Source organism: Prosopis cineraria, unplaced genomic scaffold (genome assembly GCF_029017545.1).
Source record: "Prosopis cineraria cultivar Desert tree isolate PC_DT_omini unplaced genomic scaffold, ASM2901754v1 PC1, whole genome shotgun sequence".
Classification (NCBI taxonomy): Eukaryota; Viridiplantae; Streptophyta; class Magnoliopsida; order Fabales; family Fabaceae; genus Prosopis; species Prosopis cineraria.
The window spans coordinates 49,653,758-49,676,765 of NW_026555332.1; the positions used below are offsets into that span (position 1 = coordinate 49,653,758).

At 33.8% G+C, this 23,008-nt stretch overlaps 2 protein-coding genes across 2 annotated transcripts; both read right to left on the reverse strand.

Annotated features, from left to right (window-relative positions):
* Positions 1 to 7,202: 7,202 nt before the first annotated feature.
* Positions 7,203 to 9,432, reverse strand: LOC129305444 (uncharacterized). The gene has a single exon (XM_054945475.1). It carries the CDS (start codon positions 8,644 to 8,646, stop codon positions 7,324 to 7,326), a length of 1,323 nt encoding a protein of 440 aa, XP_054801450.1. The 5' UTR covers positions 8,647 to 9,432; the 3' UTR covers positions 7,203 to 7,323.
* Positions 9,433 to 20,433: 11,001 nt separating this feature from the next.
* On the reverse strand, positions 20,434 to 21,993 carry LOC129322395 (peroxidase A2-like). Its single transcript, XM_054968729.1, has 4 exons — positions 21,722 to 21,993; positions 21,394 to 21,588; positions 21,132 to 21,297; positions 20,434 to 21,044 (listed from the first exon to the last, which is right to left on the reverse strand). The coding sequence occupies exons 1-4, from the start codon at positions 21,935 to 21,937 to the stop codon at positions 20,626 to 20,628; spliced, it is 996 nt and encodes a 331-aa protein (XP_054824704.1). The 5' UTR covers positions 21,938 to 21,993; the 3' UTR covers positions 20,434 to 20,625.
* Between the last annotated feature and the right edge of the window lie 1,015 nt (positions 21,994 to 23,008).

The window sequence follows — 23,008 nt, forward strand, 5'->3', positions numbered from 1 at the left end:
CATTAAGTAAACTTGACTTAACCTGAAGTAAACCAGCCCAACATGGCCTCTTGGACCTCTTTTTGCTAGAATTTATTCGCAAATAAAAGGGTTACTAAGAAACTGAAGGCAACGGTGAGAGGCAACAAGTCCCCCACTGCAAACAAATAAATGGGGAAATGAATGAATAGTAATGGGATTGCTCATATGTAATTTAGCTAATCTTATCAAAATACGGCGAGTCACTTAACGTAAATACTTTTCCCAAGAACTAATAGATGTGCAATAAGGGAGGTGGGTAGCAAACGTTGCCTCGCCTACCAGCTTTCGGGTTTTGCAATATTAAACGAATACTATTCCTCTTCACTGCTCACCCAGGCAAATTAAAAAAAGACCATCTCAGTACAATTTTCAAACCTCAGAGACGTTTTCATGTTACCGTCCTCCGACTAGCCGGCTCCTTCCCGTACTGCTTCTGCATTAATTTCAGTAACATATATTCGCATGTCCCAGCATGGGCCATTTAGGTGCCCAAACAGGACCCAATTAGTGTCGTGCCTGCTCCTCCTTTTAATGTATGCGTTAGTGCTCGGCATCAGGAGGGGATGTGACATTTTATAGCTTCACGGGTGGGACTCTCCAATTAGCAAAGATTATCTTCTCAACTTCATTTCCTTTGTTTTATCCTTTGATTTCAATGGGCAGACCATCAGTATTCAATACTAATCACGACCGCACACTACAACATTTTTTGGTTTATGAACACTTTTTTGCTGCCACAATTTTAAAAGTGTTATCTAAAATGAATATAAGCAATAATTTTTGTGTGTTTTTATTGATACTTATTTTAAGCAACAAATATTTGACAACATTTGAAAATTGTTTCTTAAAAAAGAGGCAATGATATACAAGTATTGCAATAAAATTTTTAAATAGGCAACATAAAAGATTATTGCTTATAATGAAACTTTTATCACAACATTTTAAAATTGTTCCTTGTTCTAATAGGCAAAAAAAAAAGTTGCATATAAATCTTCTTCTAGGCAACATTTAAAAATGATTGTCTATTATTTTTCTACTAGTAAAAAATTATTTTTATTTTTTGATAACTTTTCTATATTCTTTTTATTTAATTGTTTGTTTGTTTTATTTATTAATTAGAAAAATTTAAAATTTAATTTAGCAATTATCTATATATATATATATATATATAATATTTTGCTCTATAATAACTAGAAGTCATGTTGGAAGAGTGGTTAGTGGTTAAAGCTATTTCATTACTTAAGTGGATCATGGTTTGAATCCTAAGTGAGAAAGGACATATTAAATTTTGACTATTTAATATTTTCATAACAATATTAAGTGTTGCCTATAGTTACATAATAGGTCATAGGTAAAAATCATTGTTTATTTTAACACCCTAAAACTGTTGCCTATAATAGGACAATATGCAACAATTTTATGATTTATGATCTAAAATATGAAAGAATTGTTGCCTTAGACTATACGTAATGGAGGCAAGTTTCACACTAAAAAACCATTGCCTATACATATATGCAACAATTTTGCACCCTGTTGCAATAGTTTTTGACTGTTGTCACGGATAAAAATTTTCGTAATGACATGGTCTCTCGTGATGATGATGATGATATCGCAGCATATAATATAAACACATCATCATGGTACGTACTGAGCGTGGTGTTTATTTTGCATTAATTGCTCCAACAACTACTTGTTTAATCTTTCGATTCTCATGACGATGTGGCCAACATGTACATGTAGAACACATCTCGGCACGCAATCATCCACAAACCATGCTCTTTTTGCTTCACTTCTCACACATCATTATCACACATGTATTCCTCTTCCTTTATGACCTCTCTCTCTCTCTCTCTCTACATATACTTTCCAGCGTATATCATAAATAATAATATAATGATGTCCATCCCCATCATAATCTTCAATTTCTTCGTCTGGGATGCTGTGTGATGCTGGCAAAGTATGGGACAACACGCCCGCGAAATATATTTGCACTTCACTTACTATTCATCACAATGATGATTCTACGATGCCTTTTCCTGTTCGATTGGCTTCCCTCAAATTACCCATTTTCACGACTTAATTTGCAATATTAATAGCACCGTTACCACATTCAACGGAAAGTCGCTTAATATGTGCAAAACGTTCCCAATTAATAATTAATAACAAATTTTGGCTGTATATGTGCACCTAAAAGTATATTTTGACATGAATGACAAGCTATCAAATGATTCCGCACGGAAAAGACAAATAGTTATGTTTTCTCGTGTCAAAGAAAATGATGGACGTCATCGTACGTTGGCAGCCAAATAATGGCTACATTACAAGTATTAGCATTGAGCAGCGACCACGTTCATTTCATCAATTGTTTTCCCAGGCTTTGTCCCAACCTGATGCCACGCACATTTCGCCTGCCTTATCACCCAAATTCTTTGCCGTCAAATGTACAGATAATGAGATACGCCGACAAGATTGAAACCAATTTCATGATGTTTCCTGCAATCTCAGAGTAATCTCAACCATGATTTTCGGGGTAGGAGCTAGTGAAAGAGAATGTCTTAAGTTTATTTTGACCCGAGAAAGTTGTTCTCCGCAACGTGAACCGACCAGAAGCTCTCAAATGTTTGATTCATGAATCACGATGAAGAGATGGTCAAACGGGGAAAATCTTTCCTTTTGAAGTGAGGGCAGGGAATCGAGGGCATGCATTCCTTAATTTTCAAGGGGCACGAGCATATATCACCACAATGATAACGATAATTACTACAATCATTAAAAATTGTCTGAAAAGATCATCATGACATAACAAATCAAAGGAATATAAGAATATTGTGTCAGGGTTCCCTGCACTGATGAGTAAATAAACTCCCAAATAACAAACATACCTTGAGTCACGGTTCAAAGCAAAACAGAGCAAAGGAAATGGCAGAGGGAAGGGGAAGAATCTTGCAGAGAGATAGGTCAATACAAAATTCCACACACACCCCACATGGCAACCCTACTCATCTGCTGTCCCATTATTTTCAGCTACCGGTCCCTCCTGGTTCTTGCTCACCATAATTGCTGATCAATATTTTCTCCTTGAGCCGCGTCATTCGTGGCACATTGCTTTTAAATATATCCAATATATATATATATATATATATAATATTACATGTAGAGCATTCAGGTATCAAAGGAAGGACATGATGTTTGGCAACCGCGATGAGTATGGATTAAGTGTTGACCACCTACAACCGAAGATGATATACCTCTAAAAGAATTACTTCTTTGTGGGTAACTCCAATCATGCCCTTTCACTCCCTTTATCACATTGTTCCCTGCTCCTTTTCTCTGACTAATTCCCATTCTTCAACGTGCCCTGTAATCATAAAGAATAAATCACCGACACAATTTCTTGATGATCATGATCACAACCTTTAGTCTTCACCTAACCTCATCAGCAAGCACCAAGTTGTTTCACTAGAATAGCAGTCTTGTCTTGCTTATTAATCCATGACGTCGTTGATTATGAGCTTCAGCTTGGGCTTTAGGTGGAGAGCTCCATGCTGATGAATCTGGGCCATGCTGCATATGATTAGATTGCAGGCTCGCGATGGGGTCCAGTCCTTTCCGGGTTATAACCATGAGTGCTTCTCTCTCGTAAAATTGTCCCACCATTTTGGCGTCATGGATGATATACACAATGAAAAACGAAAGAAGAAACATACTTGAAAATTACGGAAAATGCATCAGCTAGTAAGGAATAAGAGGGTGAGCAGCAAAAGTTGAAACGGTTCCTTGAATTAAAGGAAATGCATTATCTGTTTGGAAAGTAAAGCTCGGCCCTTACAAAGGTGAGAGGACACGGTGGGGGCGGGGTAAAATTTCATTCAACAAAAAGTACTCAACCTAGTGGCTTCCGAAGGTGTTGCCTCTGCAGATTCCATCTGCAAACAGTTCTACGTGATGGGTGAAGAAGAACAAACATAGGATGGGGGAAAGGAGGGAATTAGGGGACCAGCAAAAATTATCAGTTATTGTTTTGGGTGAACACTAGCAACACTGTGACCTGGGGTTTGATTATATGAACAATCTAGAATGTCGCAGTCTGCTGATACACACCATAGTGACTCGTAGATCGTACCAGGGTGAAGCCGCTGAAGCGCCTCTCTTAAAAAGGTCCATCTCTTCAATAGCGCCTCTCTCGTAAGTCTCGCTCACGACTCACTCTTGTCCAGTTTTTGTTTGGACCAATTAATTATTCATAAGGATGAATTTCATTAATTAAGTCACTCCCTTTTGTTTTAAAGTGACTACAGAACTTATGTAGAACAGAGGCAGCCCATTTGAAAGCTCGCTTTGATCAATCAAGTACGACTGGGCACCCCAACGTACGGGAAAAGAAAATAAAACCAGTATCATGATTTGCACGTGAATATGGAGCGATAACCAAGCAGAATCTTCAATCAACACGGAAATTCCTTAAAATATGCATAATGTATCCACTGCAGAATGAATGCAGAATGTAGATTTTTATATGCATATGCCTGTTGTCTTTGGCTGTTTACAATCAAACGCGGCAATCTAAGCATAAGCGGTTGGAGGAACGAACATGGGGATTCCCTTTTTGAATTAATAGAGAAGCAGGAACTGATTGAGACGAGATTAGTTAATTGGAAGAAACAGCCACATGAATGTTGTCCTATTAGGCAGCTCAAAGTAAGATTTATGATATAGCCCATTAGGGGAGTAGTTTGCAACAGATCCATTTCGTGTAAAACATGAGAAGCATCGGTTAGGGTATGGGAAAATGCCCCTAATGGGTTCTCTACAAAACGTAAATCTGCCATAGCGTTTCAAATAGCTACAATAGTGCCAAGCCCATTTTATTTCGCTTAGAGTGTGATCCGTTCCCTCACTCCTAGTCCTCCGCCTCCCCTCCATTGTCATTCAATAATACCCATAGAGTGGCCTCTCTTTTTGTGTCGAGCACTCACATCCTCATACCACTAAGAATAACTGGAATGGCATATTATTAGATTCCACCATTGTAAACTTGAATGATAAATCACTTTTCATTATGCTGACCGTGGTTAGTGCGGTTGGATAAAAAAAAAAAAGGGTCAAACGATCAATTAAAACCCATAAAAATTACAACTCATAAGTCAGCAAAGATAAAATAAAAAATAGAACAAGAAAATAAAGGAGTACAACGTTGACTAATTTGTTCCGTCAACACTGAACTAAAAGAAAAGAGCATATGTACAATTTTTAGAATCGGATTAAATACTAAATTGAGTAGGTTAGTAATTTATAGTTTGTATGGTTTAACCAGTTTGGATCAATGGTCAAATCGATGACGTAATAATCAAATTAAAACAACTGTATAAGTATATAAAAAATAAATATAAAATTATTACTTAACTTAAAAATAAAACAAAATATTTTAAATTTATCATGACTTAATAAGTTACATAATACAACATAACATTAAATGATTAAAAAATATTTATTTTAAAAAATTATAAAAAAAAATTTTTTTAATAGTTTAGTTTTTAAAAATTAAATCCAGTTTTCAGTTCGACAGTTAATCCAAAACGGCTCAACCTCCAAAATAATTTTTGCATGTTAATCAAGCTGAAATCTGGACCGATTGACAGTATGACCATTCGGTCCAGCTTTTGATCACTATATATATCAAATGTCTTATAAAATAACACTCTTTCTTGAGAAGATTGGGAATGCAAGAAATTTTTCATTTTGCATGATAATCTTTAAATCTCCCAACCACAAACCTCCTATAACAAATTGATTACAAGCATTTATTATCCACCATTCCAAGATGCGTTGAAGAAAAGCTTGTTTGTTTATTCATTTTCATTATTCATTATTTTCTCTAAACATAGTCAAACATTATTTCTGGGGAATGGTGAAATTGATGAAAAAGAATTGAGAGAGAGAATTTTTGCCATACGATGAAAAAGAGCAATCGAGAGTGAGAAAGGTATTTAAGAAAATAATTTATACACGAATCATAAAGTAATTTTTCGAAACACATTTCCAAAATTTATTTCCATTCCTTTTGTCTATTCTCCCTTCCCATTTATTTTTTTCTATTTTTTATTCCTTAAAAAACATGAAAAATCTTCCCTGATGCGACGCTCACCAGCTTCGGCCACGCATTCGTCAGGGTGCAAAGTTTTGGCAGAAGGGTACCGTATCAGCTCAAAGCAACACGACTATAGAAACCGCTAGGTTCGTTACATGATATAGACTCTTTTCAAGGTTAAGGAAACGAAATTGATGACCAAGGAATCAACTAGGATGACCACGCATAAAACATAACCTCAAAGCTGTCCGTTCCAACTTCTGATTTGGACATCAAGAATAAATGGGACTGTCAAACATGCGGCCAACTAAAATTTTTACGGCTTAAGCCTGATAATCCAATATCTTGCGCCCCAATGATATGAAGGGCAAATGTATTCCCGATTCCCGAACGCTCAATAAGCATTTAGATCATGGTTTCAAGAAGAAATCCTTCCGATACTAAACAAAGAACATTATCAGTCATAAGGGTCAAAGCATTTGAAACGAGTTGTGATGACCCAAATAAATTATTCAGGAGGTCTTTCTATCTTTAATTACTCTAGATTGAATAGTGAAACTAAGTGCTTGAATGCTGAGAACAACTAGATGCTTGTTTGGACAGATAAAAACAAGGCAAGAACTATATAGCCTCACTAGGAATAACAAGAAATAATCATAACAAAGTTTTAATTTCTATACTTGTACTAAAACGCAGATGACTCGACAGATAGAATCTTTACCAAAAGACCATACTATCGAGCACATTAGCATGCCTTTTCATTTAAATATTAATCAGAGCACAAAATTTACAACGGGCAGCTCAGAAAGTTACTCGTACTTGTGCGTGAAAGAGTCTAATATACTGAGAACAAGAACCGCTATGGTAAAACCGAGTACGTCAATGAGCTTAGAAAGAGCACAATCTGAAAATTAAACTTTCTTGGTTATAAACATAACAAAACCATGGTATATAGCAGAATCATGGTCATTTAATAGCATAATTTAATTCGCCAGATTTAACAAAGATGATTGACTCTCAACAGTTCAATTCTTAAACAAGGATAAGTGACAATTCCGAAGCTTCTGAAAACCCATCTTATACCAATCAAGGGTGGAAGTAAAAGGAGAATGCTTCATTAATATAAAGCCATATAAAGGCACTTACATAGCTGTTGGAATATTATAAATTTATGCAGTAAAGAAAGGATAATAACTTGATCAAAAAGATTTTTGTCAGTTCAAACGTCTTCGCCTGGGAGCTCGAGAATCTCCACTATCCACATCAGAAACTCGAGATGCATCATTTCTCCTCCTGGAAGAGGATGTCGATAAGGAAACCATGGAATCAATTTCTACAGCAGTGTCTACTTGACTCTCCGAGTTTATAACAGCAGCAACACTTGAAAAGGAATCTCTGTCATCGACTGGTGGAGGCTGCTCTTGGTTTCTACCTATGGGATGGCCACGGATGTATGCGTCAAAAAATCTCTCAGCAGAACTCAGAGCTGATGAAAGAGAAGAAAGTGTTGTTCTATTTGATTGTCTTCGAAGCAAAAGGGATTGAACCCTGCGGTTATCCCCCACCTCAGGGCCGCCAGTGTTGTTTTGTGTTAAGTCCGCTACATCATCTGCGGTTGCCCCATGAATATGCTCTCTCCTTAATGCCCGAGAGGTCAAAAATCTATTTAACAAGGCTGTGGTTCTGTCAGCTGCTTCTCGGGCAATGTCAGGCTCATGTGGCTGGCCTACATCTCGAGAGGGATCAATTCGACTTCCAAGACGCCGAATCATCTCTTCAACTGGCAATGCAAATGCATTACGATGAATGGTTTGTCTCAGACTTTCAACACGCCTAGCATGGGGTCTAAGAGGGACCTTAAGAGAAGGATCTTCTTCAGGTTCACGGACATTGTTTCCACGACCATATATTGGCGTAACATTTTTAAATGTTACCTCTCCCTTGCAAACTGGACATTCCTTAGCATCTGAATGGTCATGTAGCCACCGATAGAGGCATGGCCAGCAAAACAAATGGCCACAGCAAGTCACAACAGGATCTCTAGCCAGGTCCAAACAGATATTACAATCAAAAAAGCTCCCGTCATTGCTACTACCTTTCTCAACATCATCCTTCTTGTCTGATGCTTCATCCTCCGTAGCACCATTGTTTGTTTCACAAGCTTTTGTTGCCAGCTCTGTTCTTTCTTCAGCTGCCACGCTACCTTCCCCAGCCTGTAACGCACTGCCATTACCAGGGTTGACCAACAAATGATTCAATTCCATTGAGATTTTGGGCTTCAGGTGAAATAAGTATTCCCGGTGTGCCTCAGGTGAAATAAGAAAGCCACGATGGGGTTCGGGAGGGTTAATGTGAAGATGCCGCCATCTCCACCTCTGTCGAGTCCTATGCCTAACCGCGTCGCTAACCCTGTGAAGAGGCTCTTCAATCCAATCCTCTAAGCTCACGGATTGATTGGTTATGGAGCCAGATGCTGGCTCTGGATCAGGACCCAGATTCAGATCAAGGTTCATCACATCCGATGTCTCTTCCCCCATTCCAATTTCAATGACCAGGGTATAAAAAAGCTTACTTTATTACAAATTCCGACAAACGGTGTCAGGAAGATTAACGAAATGAAACTACCAGAGAAAATTTTAAGAAAGGAGAATTAAATTGCGAAACCTCAACTTTATTACAAATTGGGGGGGGGGGGGGGAAGAAAAAGGTCGGAGAAACCCTCAATTGGTGTCAACAGCCAGAAAAGAAAATAGCCAAAATTCGCAACAAGGTTGGTCAAAACCCTAAATCCCGCACAGACACGAACGAACTCAGATCCAACACCTAAGGTTGACCGTAATTGAAATGAAACTCCACAGCCAATTGCTCCAATTGAACCCAATTACAGGAAACTCGTATTGGAGGCCATCGGATGAAATCCTTGAAAGGGTAATGAAGCCATGCGGAGAGTCACGGAAGCGGGTTTCGCTAATACGGGTTTAGGTATATCAGAAGCATTGAAAAGAGAACAAAGACGGGAATTTTTATTGCTGGAAAGAGGGGAGAAGGAGGAAGAAAGGGATAGGTACAACAATTGGGAGGGAGAGATAAAACCTGGGCGGCGGTGACGATCAGCTCGGACCTACTCCAATGGTGAGGAGGGGAGGGGGAGGAGACCGGAGTCTAGATAGGTCCGAGTAGAGTCGAGCATTATGTCTCTCCGCGGCTCGGCGATCTGATGAGGGAAGAGAGGAAGAGGGTTTAGAAGATGAGAGTGCAGAATGAAAGAAACCACGCGGGGGTAGAGGGGGCTCGGGGGAAGAGAGGAAAGAGGTGGTAAGGGAGGGACCGTGAAGCGGTGACGATCTCGCATAACTGATTGAGATGAACGGCCGTGATGAAGCGTGCGTCCATCGTTGCGACGAGTGGCCCATGTTTAACTTTAACTCGCATCAACTCGACTTTATTATATTGCGGAATCTGGGCCTTTCATAATATTAATTATTTAATATAATTGTAGAAGTTCCTTCCGACTTTGGACCAACTGGTTTGCGAATTGGCAAGCTATTTGGGCTGCTTGCAAAAAAAATTTCAGCCTCTCCTCCGTGAATGATGCTTGTAAATCTTGCTTTCCTGATTCGGTAAATATTTAACTGTGTAAGATATTTTGTCACTTTTGAAAGATGACTTTTTTTATTTTTAATGTTCGGTTGTTGTTATGCAATGCTTGTTTTTTTAATAAGAGGAGTTATAGAATTCTTTACCTGATTTACACTTGCCAATAACAAAAAATCAATCTGTAAGATCTAATTGTTTCTTGAGAAAATGAAACTATAATACATTAACAGTTACTTCCATTTTCATGGTAAACAAATATATGAAGAAGTTAATACGATTGCGCCCTTGATGATAAGAGTACAACTGGGTTGGTTCCTAAAATACCTGCATGTGAGGTGGGTGAGAGATGGCGTAAAAAATAACTGAAAATGGAGACATTAAAACCATGCTGCGTGAAGAGAGACATGGGCGTAATATAGGAGTCAGAGGGCCGACGACAAGGGCAGAAAGTAGAGTGAGAAGCCGGGGGGGGGGGGAAGTTGCACTCTTCGAGACGGCTGCCTTTTTCTATTCGTGCGTTACATACTTGCACAGGTATCTTTCTAATCTTGTCCGCATTATTTTAAATTTATCAGCGAAGGACTCCGAAAGGGTTGCTTTAATAAGCTGGTCGTTATTTTCGGGTGTGAATATTTCAAATCTGGGGTGTCCAAGTGTGGAGCTCCCACCGGGAGATGGTACTGAGGGATCCATGTGTATACGAACCAATGGAATTGATGATTAATATACCAATTAACAATGTCAGCCTGACACCATCGAGACTAGACTGACGCGGATAACGTGAGGTCTGATGGCGAATAAATGTGATGAAGCCCAGTGAGGAAGTCTTTTATGTGAGATCTGAGGGAGGGAGTGAACATTATTTGGGATAGGAGGTATTGACACCAAAGTATCGAACCAATGCTAGAAGAGAGAATGAGGGCTCTTATAGGCTAGACCTTTTAAAAATTCAAGCTTTAAAATTTAATTATATAAAATTTGATTTAATTTTGAGGTTTGACTTTTATTTTAAAGGCTTAGGGCCTAGCCCTTAAACTCTATTTTTCAAATATATCTAACATTTTAATTTAAATTAGATATCTTAAAATTCAACATAAAATAAATTAAAGTTTCACTTAAAAGTCAAAATAAAATTTGATGAAGATTTAAAATTTTAAATTTAAGATGAAAATTAAAATCTTCATCAATAAAAATTTAAATTTTTCTCATCATTATCTAAAAATAAAATATTAAATTTCTCAAATGTAGGTTCACTTGTTGAAAATGAAGGTAAAAATTTAATGTTAATTATTTTTGTAACTTTTTCATTATCTATAATAAATATTAATCAAATTGTGTCATTATTAGTTAAATATATGCATGCATGTGTATACATATATAACATAACTTTGCTTATCAGGGATGAAGCGTTGCTCGGATCCAAATCCTTTTTCTCAAGACTTGTCAAGATTAAACCTTCAAGCTTGATATTACTTTTAAAAAATCTAATTTCTAAGTTTAAATTGTTATTTAAATAAAATCTTTAAACTCAATCCTTATTTTCACCTAAAAACCAGCTTGTTCCCCTATCCATATATGTGTATTGCCCTTGTGTCTTGTACGTGTTGTCTTCTCTTCAGTTTTCTGCATCATTCAAGCTGTCAATAATCCAATCCCTTGCTCCTGTGATTTTTTGTATTGCTTGAGTTTGAGAAAATATATTTCACTGCACTCCCTCTGTTCCTGAGTATAATATCCGGTTTTTAAAATTATTGCCCATTGTTACAATACCTTGTTCAAAATTCTAGGATGTTTTGAAAATTCTTTTTACTCATACCCTTGTTTAATGATTTTTCCCCACCCTTGATAATTGAATTTATTACTATCATAAAAGAAGGAAAACAATTCAAATAGGGATAGATTTGGAAAGAACGCATAAGAAACATTTAGATACAGGCCGCTTTTTTGGTTTTAAAATTTTAGTTAGTTTTAATTATGTTATAACAACTATTTTAATTATTTTAGAAAAATAAATTTAATTATGTTCTAATATAATACTCCTTCCATCCCTATAATAATTAAATTAAGCATTATTCCAATACACTCCCTTATTAATAATTTTGGTTTTAGAATTTTAGTTTCAATTTGATAAAATTGTAACTTAAGGTTCATTATGAAGCACTCGAAATTATTCTTATGATCTAATCTTCGATTGATTTTTATTTTTACATGCAGATCAGAGTATACGTAAAAGCTATAGTTGAAGGATTGGTATAAAGAACTAGTCAAATTAATATTACAGTTATAATGTTAAATTAAAAGTATTTATCTACAAAAAAAAAACATAATAAAAAGAGTAAAAGAAGACAAAGTAGAATACTGCATCGAAAGGGTAACGCTCAAATCAACAAAGTCGGTCTCATATTTAGGAGAGCTACTCACAATTAAACATGACATTAATGTTTTAATTAGTTCAATCAGATAGATAACCATGTAAAGGAAAAAGGCTAAGAAACGCCCCATGCAGCGCAGCTCCCGTGCTCAACTTCCTCACTAACCCTGTCTAGTGCTCTCGCATCTTCGGCATTTTACGTAAATTTCATAGTCGCTAAATAAAACTGAGAGGATTATATATCCGTGTTGCTTCGGACTTTAACGACATATTTGAAATCTTCATCGACTTCATGCATACAAAATGTCACAAATGATCCTCTCAATTTGTCTCCATTATGTCTGTTTTGAATAATACTTGTGTTTATCCATTACCGTCGTGTAAGGCGAGGCAGAATTTGAAAAAAGTATTTATTTAACGGTTATTTTTAAAACCATCAATTATTAAAACACCTTAAATTGGACAATTAAATTAAAAGAAAAACGTCATATAACTTATAGTGGAGGCTGGGGGAAATACATACATGACGATTGTTTATTAAAGTGTCAAATATTAAAGACTTAAAATTTTACTTTTAGATAAATAACCGTTAACTATTGGTGACCAAAAATTAAAAGTCAACCCTATCTTCTGATTCTACGTCCCCTCTTTTCTTTTTCTCCCTGTTCTCGTTCTTCAGCGACAACGATCCAGACTGTCGCCCTCAGACATCCCCCCGCCTCCAGCCAACAACACATCATTCAATCTCCTTGAATATGTCTTTTTCATTCAGATCTAAAACCCTCGAACTCACTCTTCTTCGTATCCACCTAACAATTCCTCCTGACTCCTTAGCTGCTTCTTAATCACCTTTGACAAACCCTTGGCCCACCGCTTCATTTCTTTGCTTCATTTGCGTTACCGGAAAGAGAAAAAACTCCGAGCTTCCCTTCCTGAAGTTAGCATTCTCTGCTTCTTTATTCACTGATTTATTTGCTCTGTTTCTTTTCGTTTTGATTTCTATTTCATTGGGAGAATTTTTTATGAATTATATGTGAAGATTCCTTTCTTGTAAATATAGAGCGGACAATTGGGTAATTGTGAGTGCTCATCAAATCGGTGAACGGTGATCTGTCAGCCATGAATGCTTGGAGGTTAGCGTCGATTATGGATTTATATTTAGCTTTATTTTTTACGATATCACTCTTTAATATTCAATCTATGGAGTGTTTTCGGTGCATCAATTTGTGGATTCACTAAATCACTTTGCTTCTTTAAATTTTTTTACTTACCTTCCATTTTATCTCCTTCTGTAACTTTATGACTAGGTGATTTCCTTCATTCAGTCCTGTCCCTCTAATTTCACCGTGATTATTAATGCAAAGTGGGTGGTGAATGTCTTAACAAATATTTGGTCATTATTAATGCAGAGTGGCTTGAAACGTGAAATTTCACATTTGAAAAATTGAACATTTTCACGTAATTACTATTTTTTCACTTGTTGGATGCTCTTTTCCATGTTTTAACAATTACTCTTTCTAATAAGGTTGCTCCCTCTCAATCATAGACACACGATTGTGATCCATCGTGGAATTCCTTAGCTGTGAATGGAAAAACTGGTACTCAAGGTGCGCATCTTCATTCAATGGTTAAGCTGTAAAATGGAGAAAGGTCATTTTAGATATCTTGTGTGCATGTGTGTTTGCCTATTTTTGTATAGTTTATTGTTTAATTATATAGAGGACGATACACTTGTAGGGAAAAATATAATTAAATATGAGAAGAAATTGAATGTCTAACATTATATGATGCACATGACTTATGTTTTTTTTTTTTTAAGTACAAGTTAGAGTCTATTATGGGTTAGTGCTTTAGGATTAAGTTAGAATGCCATGCTAGATGCCACATTGTTTCATGAAATTACAAGGAAACAATAGTTCCATATCTCCTACATCGTCACATTTCTCCCCAAGTCATTCTCCCTCTGTTTAGTCCTGTGGATTTCCAGAACAGATGATTGGAAAAAAATTATGCTTGCCTTTCATAGTGTTATTTATTTCATGATTTAAAGCATTGGCAGCATCTACTCAACATTGTCTGACAGTGTTTGACTTCATGGGTGCATGAAATTTTTTTTTAATGCTTTTGCATGTAGGTCTAGTTTTTGTGATTGGGTAGTGCTCATTCATTCAGTTTCCTCTGTGGGCGTTATGGTATTATGAAGCATTGTGGATGCCGGGGTTTCAAATGAAGTCGTACACTTAATATTTAGAGTAATGATTTTGCGGGGCTTTTAATTGGCAATCAGAATTCAAGAGGAAGGTTTTGACAGCGTCCCTTTATGTTTACTTATGTTTTTTCTTACTTCTCAATCATATGACCGCACTTGCTCAATGTCATAAATTACTACTATAAAAATGAGCTTTTTATGGTGATTAAAATTTTAGTTTCATGACATTTATAAAACACTATAAAATTTTACTATTATCTTATGCCTTATTTGATATCTTAAAAATATTTTTGATAGAAATGAAAATAAAGGTGGAAATAAGTTTTGAAAGTATGTTTGGCATGTACATGAAATTATGATATATTTTTCATTTAATATATACATTGATATAATCAATATACTAAAATACCTCTGTCAATTTTTTTTAATTATGATATACTTTTTATTTAATATATGCATTTATATAATCAATTGACTAAAATACCCTATCTATTTTTTAAATTATGATATATTTTTTATTTAATATATGCATTATATAATTTAATTTACTAAAATACCCCTATCTATTATTTTTAATTATGATATACTTTTTATTTAATATGTGCATCTATATAGTCAATTTACTAAAATAACCTTGTCAATTTTTTTAAATTATGATATTTTTTTATTTAATATATGCACTTATATAACCAATTTACTAAAATACCCTATCTATTTTTTTAAAATTATGATATACTTTTTTATTTAATATATGCATCTATATAATCAATTTACTAAAATACCCCTACCAAATTTTTAATTATGATATATTTTTTATTTAATATATACATTTATATAATCAATTTACTAAAAACTTTTGATTTACTTCAATGATTGATGAAGGGAAAATTTGTCAAACAATTTCATAATTGAGGTTATTTTTTATCTAAAAATTCACTTCTATAAAACCCATCTCATTTCCATGAGCCTTACTATGAACCCCAATTCAATCTATTTTGATGAATTTCATTTCAATATAGAAATTCATTTCATGCATACCAAACAAAAAAAATATGAATTACAATTCCATTTTCATTTTCATGTCTCCATTTCCAGCATACCAAATGGGGCACTAGATGTTAAGTGACATTTCATTAATTAATGAAATACCACAAAAAACTAGTAACAGTGGTAGCATTTCCTTAAAAAAAATACCACCTCTTTACTTTTAAAAAATAAAAGAGAAGGGCAAGAAATGCCACCTCTCTACTTACTTTTTAAAAATAAAAGGAGATAGGTGGTGTTCTCCTTTTATTTTTTTTTTTAAATTAGAAAGCATCACTTTTTAATATCTTATATATCCATCAATTTATATCAATAATTTTTTGAGTAAATATACAATTAATTTATACAATAAAATTTATTCATACAATTAAAAAAATAAATAATTTTATACTATACAAAATTATGATAAATTTAGCAAGGTCATAAAAAATTAAGGATAAAAAAAAAAATTAAATATATCTAAAAGATATAATAATGTTTATTAGTAATTTTGCAATATAGTTGTAAAACAATATCTACAACAAAATAAATAAACAATGAATTTGAAAAAAAAATATGATTAATGTTTAATAGAGATTAAATATAGAGTAACTAAAGTAATTTATATAAATTATGAAGAAGAGACAAGTTATCATCTAGTTACATAAGTTTTGACTATCCTTCAATGTTGAACAAATACATATCAGAAAAAGTGGACATATTTTAAATTAGAAATAAGTTTCCTCTTACATGATCAACAGAGACTATTACTGCTACTACTACTGCGATTGTTGCTACTATTGCTGCTTCTGCCATTGCTACTATTGCTGCTGTTGCTACTGTTATTACTGCTACTACCACTCCTCCTGCTGTGCTAGCATGAAGATTGAAGATTTTAATGTATATTCCTTAGATCTCAATAAGGCTTTATACCCAAAGAATTGTTTTACTAACATATATGCCAATTAGAAAATAAAAAGAACAAATCTTTCAAGATTATGGAAAGAAATTTTGTCAACTGAAGAGAAATAAAAACAAAATCATGAAGATCCATATAAATATAGATGGATAGGTACATAAGAGGTAAAAAAAAAAAAGAAATTTGTTGTGTTGTACTCATACAAGCGATCTTAGCTAAAAAAGACGACAAAACCAACTTCAGAAATTAGAAAATAGATAACTCGTGAGTTGCCAAACAAAAAAAACAAGCAACTGGATAGAGAAAAGGACCAAAACAAGGGGATTAGCGTTTGAAAATATCAAGAAGAGTTAAAAACTATTTTCAATTTTAAAAAATGATTAAAAAAATCACAGCAGTGGTGTACCTCTCTAATTTTTAACAATTATATAAGATAAAAAATATTAAATCAATAACAGAATAGAGAAGTGGCATTTCCAAGCCCAGAGAATGTTACCTCTCTACCTTTTAATTATTAAATAATAATTCACATAATAATTAATATTAATCAAATAAATTATAATTAAATAATATTTGACCTTATAAGAAAATAATTAAATATTGAATAAAGAAGAGAGGTGGCGTTTCCACTTCATTTGTGTAAGAAATATTATTATATATTAATTAAAATACTAAATAAATAAATTACAATAAAATGATTATTTAATATGAAAAATAAAATTATAAATCAATAAAGAGTATAGAAGTGGCATTTTCAAGCTTAGCAAATGCCACCTCTCTAATTTTTTTTTAAATGATATGATGTACTAATTAAAATTATTAATCAAATAAATTATCATAAAATAGTTACTTAATCTAATAAAAAATATTAAATTAATAGCAGGGTAGAAAGGTAGTGTTTTCAAGCTTAGGAAACATCAAATCTCTACTTTAGAGTTATTAAATTATAATAGATACACTCTCTATTTAAAAATATAAGGTACTTTTTGAGGAATTAAATGTTAAAAAATGTAAGATCTTTTTAATCTTTTGAAATGTAATCATTACTTTTTTTTTAAATGTCTCTATTGACAGTGACTTTATAATTACTATAGGATTTTAATAGAAATAAATATGATAGATAGGGTTAGTTTAAAAGTAGGTAACTACTTTATGAGGGTAAAATTTGATTAAAAATGCTTTATATTTTTAAATAGAGGGAGTGTATATCTATATATATAATAATTAATATTAATTAATAAATTATAATAAAATAATATTGATCTTTTAAAGAGATAGTTAAATATTGGATAAAGAAAAGAGGTGGCGTTTCTACCTCTCTTCAATTGTTTAAGAAATATTATTATATATTATTACAGATACTAAATAATAAATTATAATAAAATAATTATTTAATATGATAAAATAAAATTTTAAATCAAAAAGTGAGTATAGAGGCAGCATTGTCAAACTCATCAAATACTACCTCTTTGATTTTATTTATTAAATAATATGGTGTATTAATTAAATTATCAATTAAATAAATTATGATAAAACAATTATTTAATCTGATAAAAAAATACTAATTCAATAGCAGTGGCACTTTCAAGCCTAGAAAATACTACTTCTCTACTTTTTTTGGTAATAATAATAATAATATTAATAATTAATATTAACTAAATAAATTATAATAAAATAATATTTTATCTTATAAAAATAATTAAATATTAAAAAATAAGAGAGGTGGACGTTTCAAATTTGGAAACACCACCTCTCTTCATTTGTTTATTAAATAATAAATATACTAATTAAAATTATTAATTAAATAAATTATAATAAATTAATTATTTAATTTAATAAAATAAAATTTTAAATCGATTATTAACAGAGTAGAGAGGTGGCATTTTCAATTATAAATGCCAACTCTTTGCTTTTAATGTGAACAAAATATTAATTTAGTAAAAAAAAAGGTGGCACTTCACTATTTTTAAAACACCACTTTTTATTATTTTCTAAAATTATAAATAAAAAATAATTTATAAGCAGTAACATTTTAAATAAAAAACACCACTTATGTACTTTAACTTTAATATTAGTAGTGTTTTATTTTTTATTACTATAAAATGTATGTTATTAAATTTCATTTTTGCTATAGTGAAGGACGGATGAAATTTATCAGTAAAAATGTGAAAAGAGAGTTAGAAAAGTTTGTGGTTTATATATTACTTGCCTTTTTTTAACTGGTCTTCCATTAACAATCTATTACTTGGTAAAATTGGCTTTTGCTAGCTGCACAGCTGGCTTGCAAGTGGTAGACTTCTATTAGGTGGTAGAAAAGACTCCCTACTCAAGGTATGTTGGGTTCTACTTTGTTCCTCTCAACGAAGAATAATGAGAAGTTAATTTGTGTAGAGAAGCTTTAGAATTGCCTAGTTACTTGATCACCTGTATGCTATTTCTTTCTTCTTTAAATTACTCAATGAATGTTCTATTATACTATTGTTATCCCTGGTGAACTCATTGGCAAGCAAGGCATGCTTTGTTATCTCTTCTCAATTTTTTCATCCTCGCTTTCCTATTTGGTTCTGTTTGAAATAAATCTGACACATGAAGAGTGTGAACACAACCAAATCCACTTAATTGTTATGGTTTTGAATCTTCCAACTCCTACTCTTTAATTACTATTCTTATTTAATTTTTCTTGATTTATTTTATCTTTTTGAGCTTTTATTGTTCTGAGAATAAGTTTCTACTGAAATCAATTGAACCTTGTAGATGGGCTATTGTCACTTGTTCTCCTGATCGATTCGCCACATCCTTGTAAGTCAAGCTTGAACACTCAACATCCTTTTATGTATTTGCTCATTTTCTCTTTGAATTGATTATTATTATTGTTGTTGTTGTTGTTGCAGGAGGGCTATCTTCTCTATATGCAAGCATGTGCAAAGAGAGAGGTGACTTGAACTATGGTGCCTGATCAAGAACTTGAAGATCTCTTTACTGCTCTTATGAATTGTTATTTAAGAAATTTTAATTAATAGAATTTCTTTTAGAATTTACTGAATTTATAGGATAATATTTTTTTTGCATGGTGAGTTCTCAAGTTATTGATATCTTTTTATCAATTGAATGATGTTTAATTATAATATATATTTGATTTTTAATTTAATGAATATAATATTTTTTATTAATATGATTCTCCTGCTATTCTTTAATGATTAAAGTGTGTATTGCAGTGTATATTGAAAATAAAATTAATAAAGATAACCACGTATGGGAAATCCTACTAAAATTTCAAATGCTAGCTTAATCAAATAACTATCAAATAAGCTCTTATATGATGATTATTTAAAATAATTGTCAAATATTTTTATTTGATGTTATATATTTGACAGTTATTTAAAATAACTGTCAAATATTCCTATATTGTTCTGTACTTTTGATATCATATATTTGATAATTATTTAAAATAATTATTAAATATAAAAAAATACATATGATAGTTAAATAATTGTCAAATGTTGATGACTTCAATAAATGACAAGGCACTGTTATTAACCATCATATATAATATAAAATAACTGTCAAATATTGTCAAATTTGTTGCAGTGATATCTCTTTTCTGAGTTTAATTATTTGTAAATCACCAATAAAAAATTTATTATAAATAACTAAATATTGTCCATAATTATTTTTATTGTAATTTTTTAAAATTTATAATCAAGTATTTTAAAAACAATATATTAGTTTTTAATAGTTAAATGTGCAAATTAATTGTTCAAAAAATACTTGTCGTCTTTTTTGGGAAATAGTAATCAGTAGTTAAAAATTATTAGTAAAAGTGTATGTATACATTGATGATGAAAAATATCTCAAAAAAACTTCAAACTTAAACCAAATCGACTAAAAAAAACCATATAGATCCCCAATTTTGTGAACCGATTAATTTAATTCAGTATGATTTTTTCTCAAAATCAAATTAAACAGATCATGTGAACACCTCAGGTTAGCATTAAAATTAAGACAAATTGAGGGATTGAAATTGCCGAAGCAGCGTTGACTGCCACGCATCTTCAAATTAAATGAGCACTAATGTTAAGTTCTCGAAATTTTATGGTAATTAATGCCATGCTAGAACAAAAATTGACCAATTCAGACCCATGCGTCATGTTGAAGAAAAGCATGAGAGGAATTCCCACACACAACCATTTTTGGCCCACAAAACAAATCAGAAGTCTGCATCTTTCATTTACATGAAGAATATTTTATTCACGAATACTCAAATTCAAGAACACCGTATAATTTAGGAAGCAGGTCCCACAAGACCTAGAAGGAAGATCAAATACAACCGTGAATATATAACAGCGTATGAAGAAGTTAAAGAGTACCCAAATAGTTGGAAGTGGATGATCGATGCATCAACTTCCGTTGAGTTTCTTACAGTCGGATCTGATTTCTCCCAGAGTGCCCGTCAAGGGGCCGATGTTGCCCATATTGATCATGGACTGAGCAAAAGCGAGGAAGAAAGCAGTCTGGTTGCCTGCAAAGTTGTTGACAACGGAAATGGTGGAAGAACCATTTGTGGAGAAGAGCTCCTGGTCGGATTGAAGAAGGCCCCGATTGGTAAGAAGATTAGCGAAGTAGTTGTTATCAAAAGCGTCAGGAGAAGAAGGATCCAGATTGTTCAGAGTTGTTCCACTCCCATTTTGAGGACAATTCTGCTGCAGCGTGGCCAGGTAGGTTGTATTCAGAGTCGGATCAGGCCCTCCCGTTCCGCTGAAGTTGAACAGCCTGCTGCTGAAAAATCGACACTGCGCTCGACCAAACGTGTGCGCACCTTCAAACCCGTTTCATTTTTTTCTTGTTAGATAGTAAAAAACGCGTTTTTCTGTGAAATGAAAAGTCACTGGTGAATGAGTATTACCTGACAGTGCAACGAGATCGGTCATGTTTAAGCCGACAGCGGCGAACTTGGCAGTGATATTGGCGAGGCTGTCAAATGGGGTGGGAATTGCGGAATTGGCTCCACTCTGATTTGCTACCACACCGTCTCTCCTCCCGAGTAGTACGTTCCATGAAGGACCCCCTGCCTGCAAATATCATATGAGGACATAGACATCGCCAATGTTTCAGTCGGCCGGGGATGAATACGTAACATATAAGATTGTGAGGGATGAATAGTTTACCAGAGACACAGAGGCTTCAGCAGCGAGGGCAAGAATATCGGCACAAGAAACCACGCCAGGGCATGAGTTTTCAATGGAGGCCTTGATTTTATCAACCACGTCGAATCCCCGTGCGGAATTGTTGTTGGGTGTCGCAGTTTTCTCGCTCAGCGTTATGTTACCGCCCTGGTCTAACAAAACCGATCCATCACATCCCTGAACACACGCATAAGAAAGAAGCCCTATCATCAGAAAATATATACAAGCCTGAAACCTCCTCACTGTTAGACTGTAATCAAACATCCCTATACTTGTTGTTTTTGAACACACACACACACACACTATTTACATTGACAAAGCAATCATGAAAGTGAAGACGAGTGAGGCTTGCTCCTATACGGGGATCGGATTGCAGAGCCTGCTGAATCACGCTGCGCACGATGGAAGATACGTTGGGGCATGTGTTCGAATAGAAGGTCGAAGATAGTTGAGCATTTGATGAATAGATCAGTGCAAGGGGAAGCAAAACGGTAGCCACAAGCGTATAACAGGAGCAGGAAGGCATTTTGAGTTGTTAATTTCTTCTCTCCTGAGAGAAAATGGTGGGTTCACAGACTGAAGATCTGCAGGACGCCCATCTATTTGTATGCTAGATAAAGATAAGAAGCGCGTCACGTGTCATGTAAACTTTATTATTTGCTTGATAGTAAAGCGTCGTCCTTTAGGTGTTGCTTAGAAGCATGCAAGTTTAGTGCATATTTTATGCTTATTAGGTTTAGTATCACTGGAAACAAAGTTGAAAATTCAAACTATAATCATTCCCACTTAACAAACTCGTCGTACTACACATGTCATCAAATATAATATTGTGGTCGATCTCCTCATATTTGAATCATTCTTTCTCGAGCAGGGGCCGCTTGTGATGATTCGTGTAAAAGCAGCAGCAAGTCCAAAAAACGAGTAAATCACTGCTTCGTCATCAAGCAAGGGGTTGATAAAAAAGCTAAGTAATTATTTCCTTGCCCATGTGTCCCTTTCTTCTAATTATTTAAAGCACGCAAGTTGCCTTTGCCTCTGGCTTTTTCTTTCTGAAAGTACTTGAATATTCCTCATTTAGAGGGCGTTTTCTGAAACCGAAAAGGGCAAAGAGACTGTTTGATATGAAGTCAATTTCTGAACCATATTAAGGGAGAAGATTCTCGGGGCCAACTTTTCCCAGAGGCAGGAAAGTAACCCAAGAGCTACAAAGGTGTCACTAATTCAAATGATTGCTTGCTTTTGTGTTTAGGTTTGGTGCCGGTACGACATCTAGTCCAAAGCACGAGAACAGTGCGCAAGCGTAATAAGGTTGTACTATTCATTATTATTCAAACTCCAGATGGAAGATTTTGATAATTCTCGTTCAAGTCACCTGCCCAATAAATGTTGAGCACCGCACTTACCATTGAAAGAAATTAAAAACATGACTGAAACAACAGAAGAGGGTAATTAGGGCTGATTGGTTTCTTTTTTTATTTTTTATTTTAAAAATTGTTTTCCAATGTAGTTTTTAAAACTTTTTTCAAAACAAAATAAAAAGGAAATTTGTTTATTAGTTGTGTTGATTTAAAAATCAATTTATTAGTTTTGCAATTAA

Excerpts from the sequence above, each read along its gene's own strand:
- LOC129305444 (XM_054945475.1), bottom strand. The coding sequence starts at position 8,646 with ATGGGGGAAGAGACATCGGATGTGATGAACCTTGATCTGAATCTGGGT.
- LOC129322395 (XM_054968729.1), bottom strand. The coding sequence starts at position 21,937 with ATGCCTTCCTGCTCCTGTTATACGCTTGTGGCTACCGTTTTGCTTCCC. Across the intron at positions 21,589-21,721 it reads TTCATGATTGCTTTGTCAAT|GGATGTGATGGATCGGTTTT; the intron begins GTAAATAGTGTG and ends GCGTGTGTTCAG. Across the intron at positions 21,045-21,131 it reads CGATCTCGTTGCACTGTCAG|GTGCGCACACGTTTGGTCGA; the intron begins GTAATACTCATT and ends ACGGGTTTGAAG.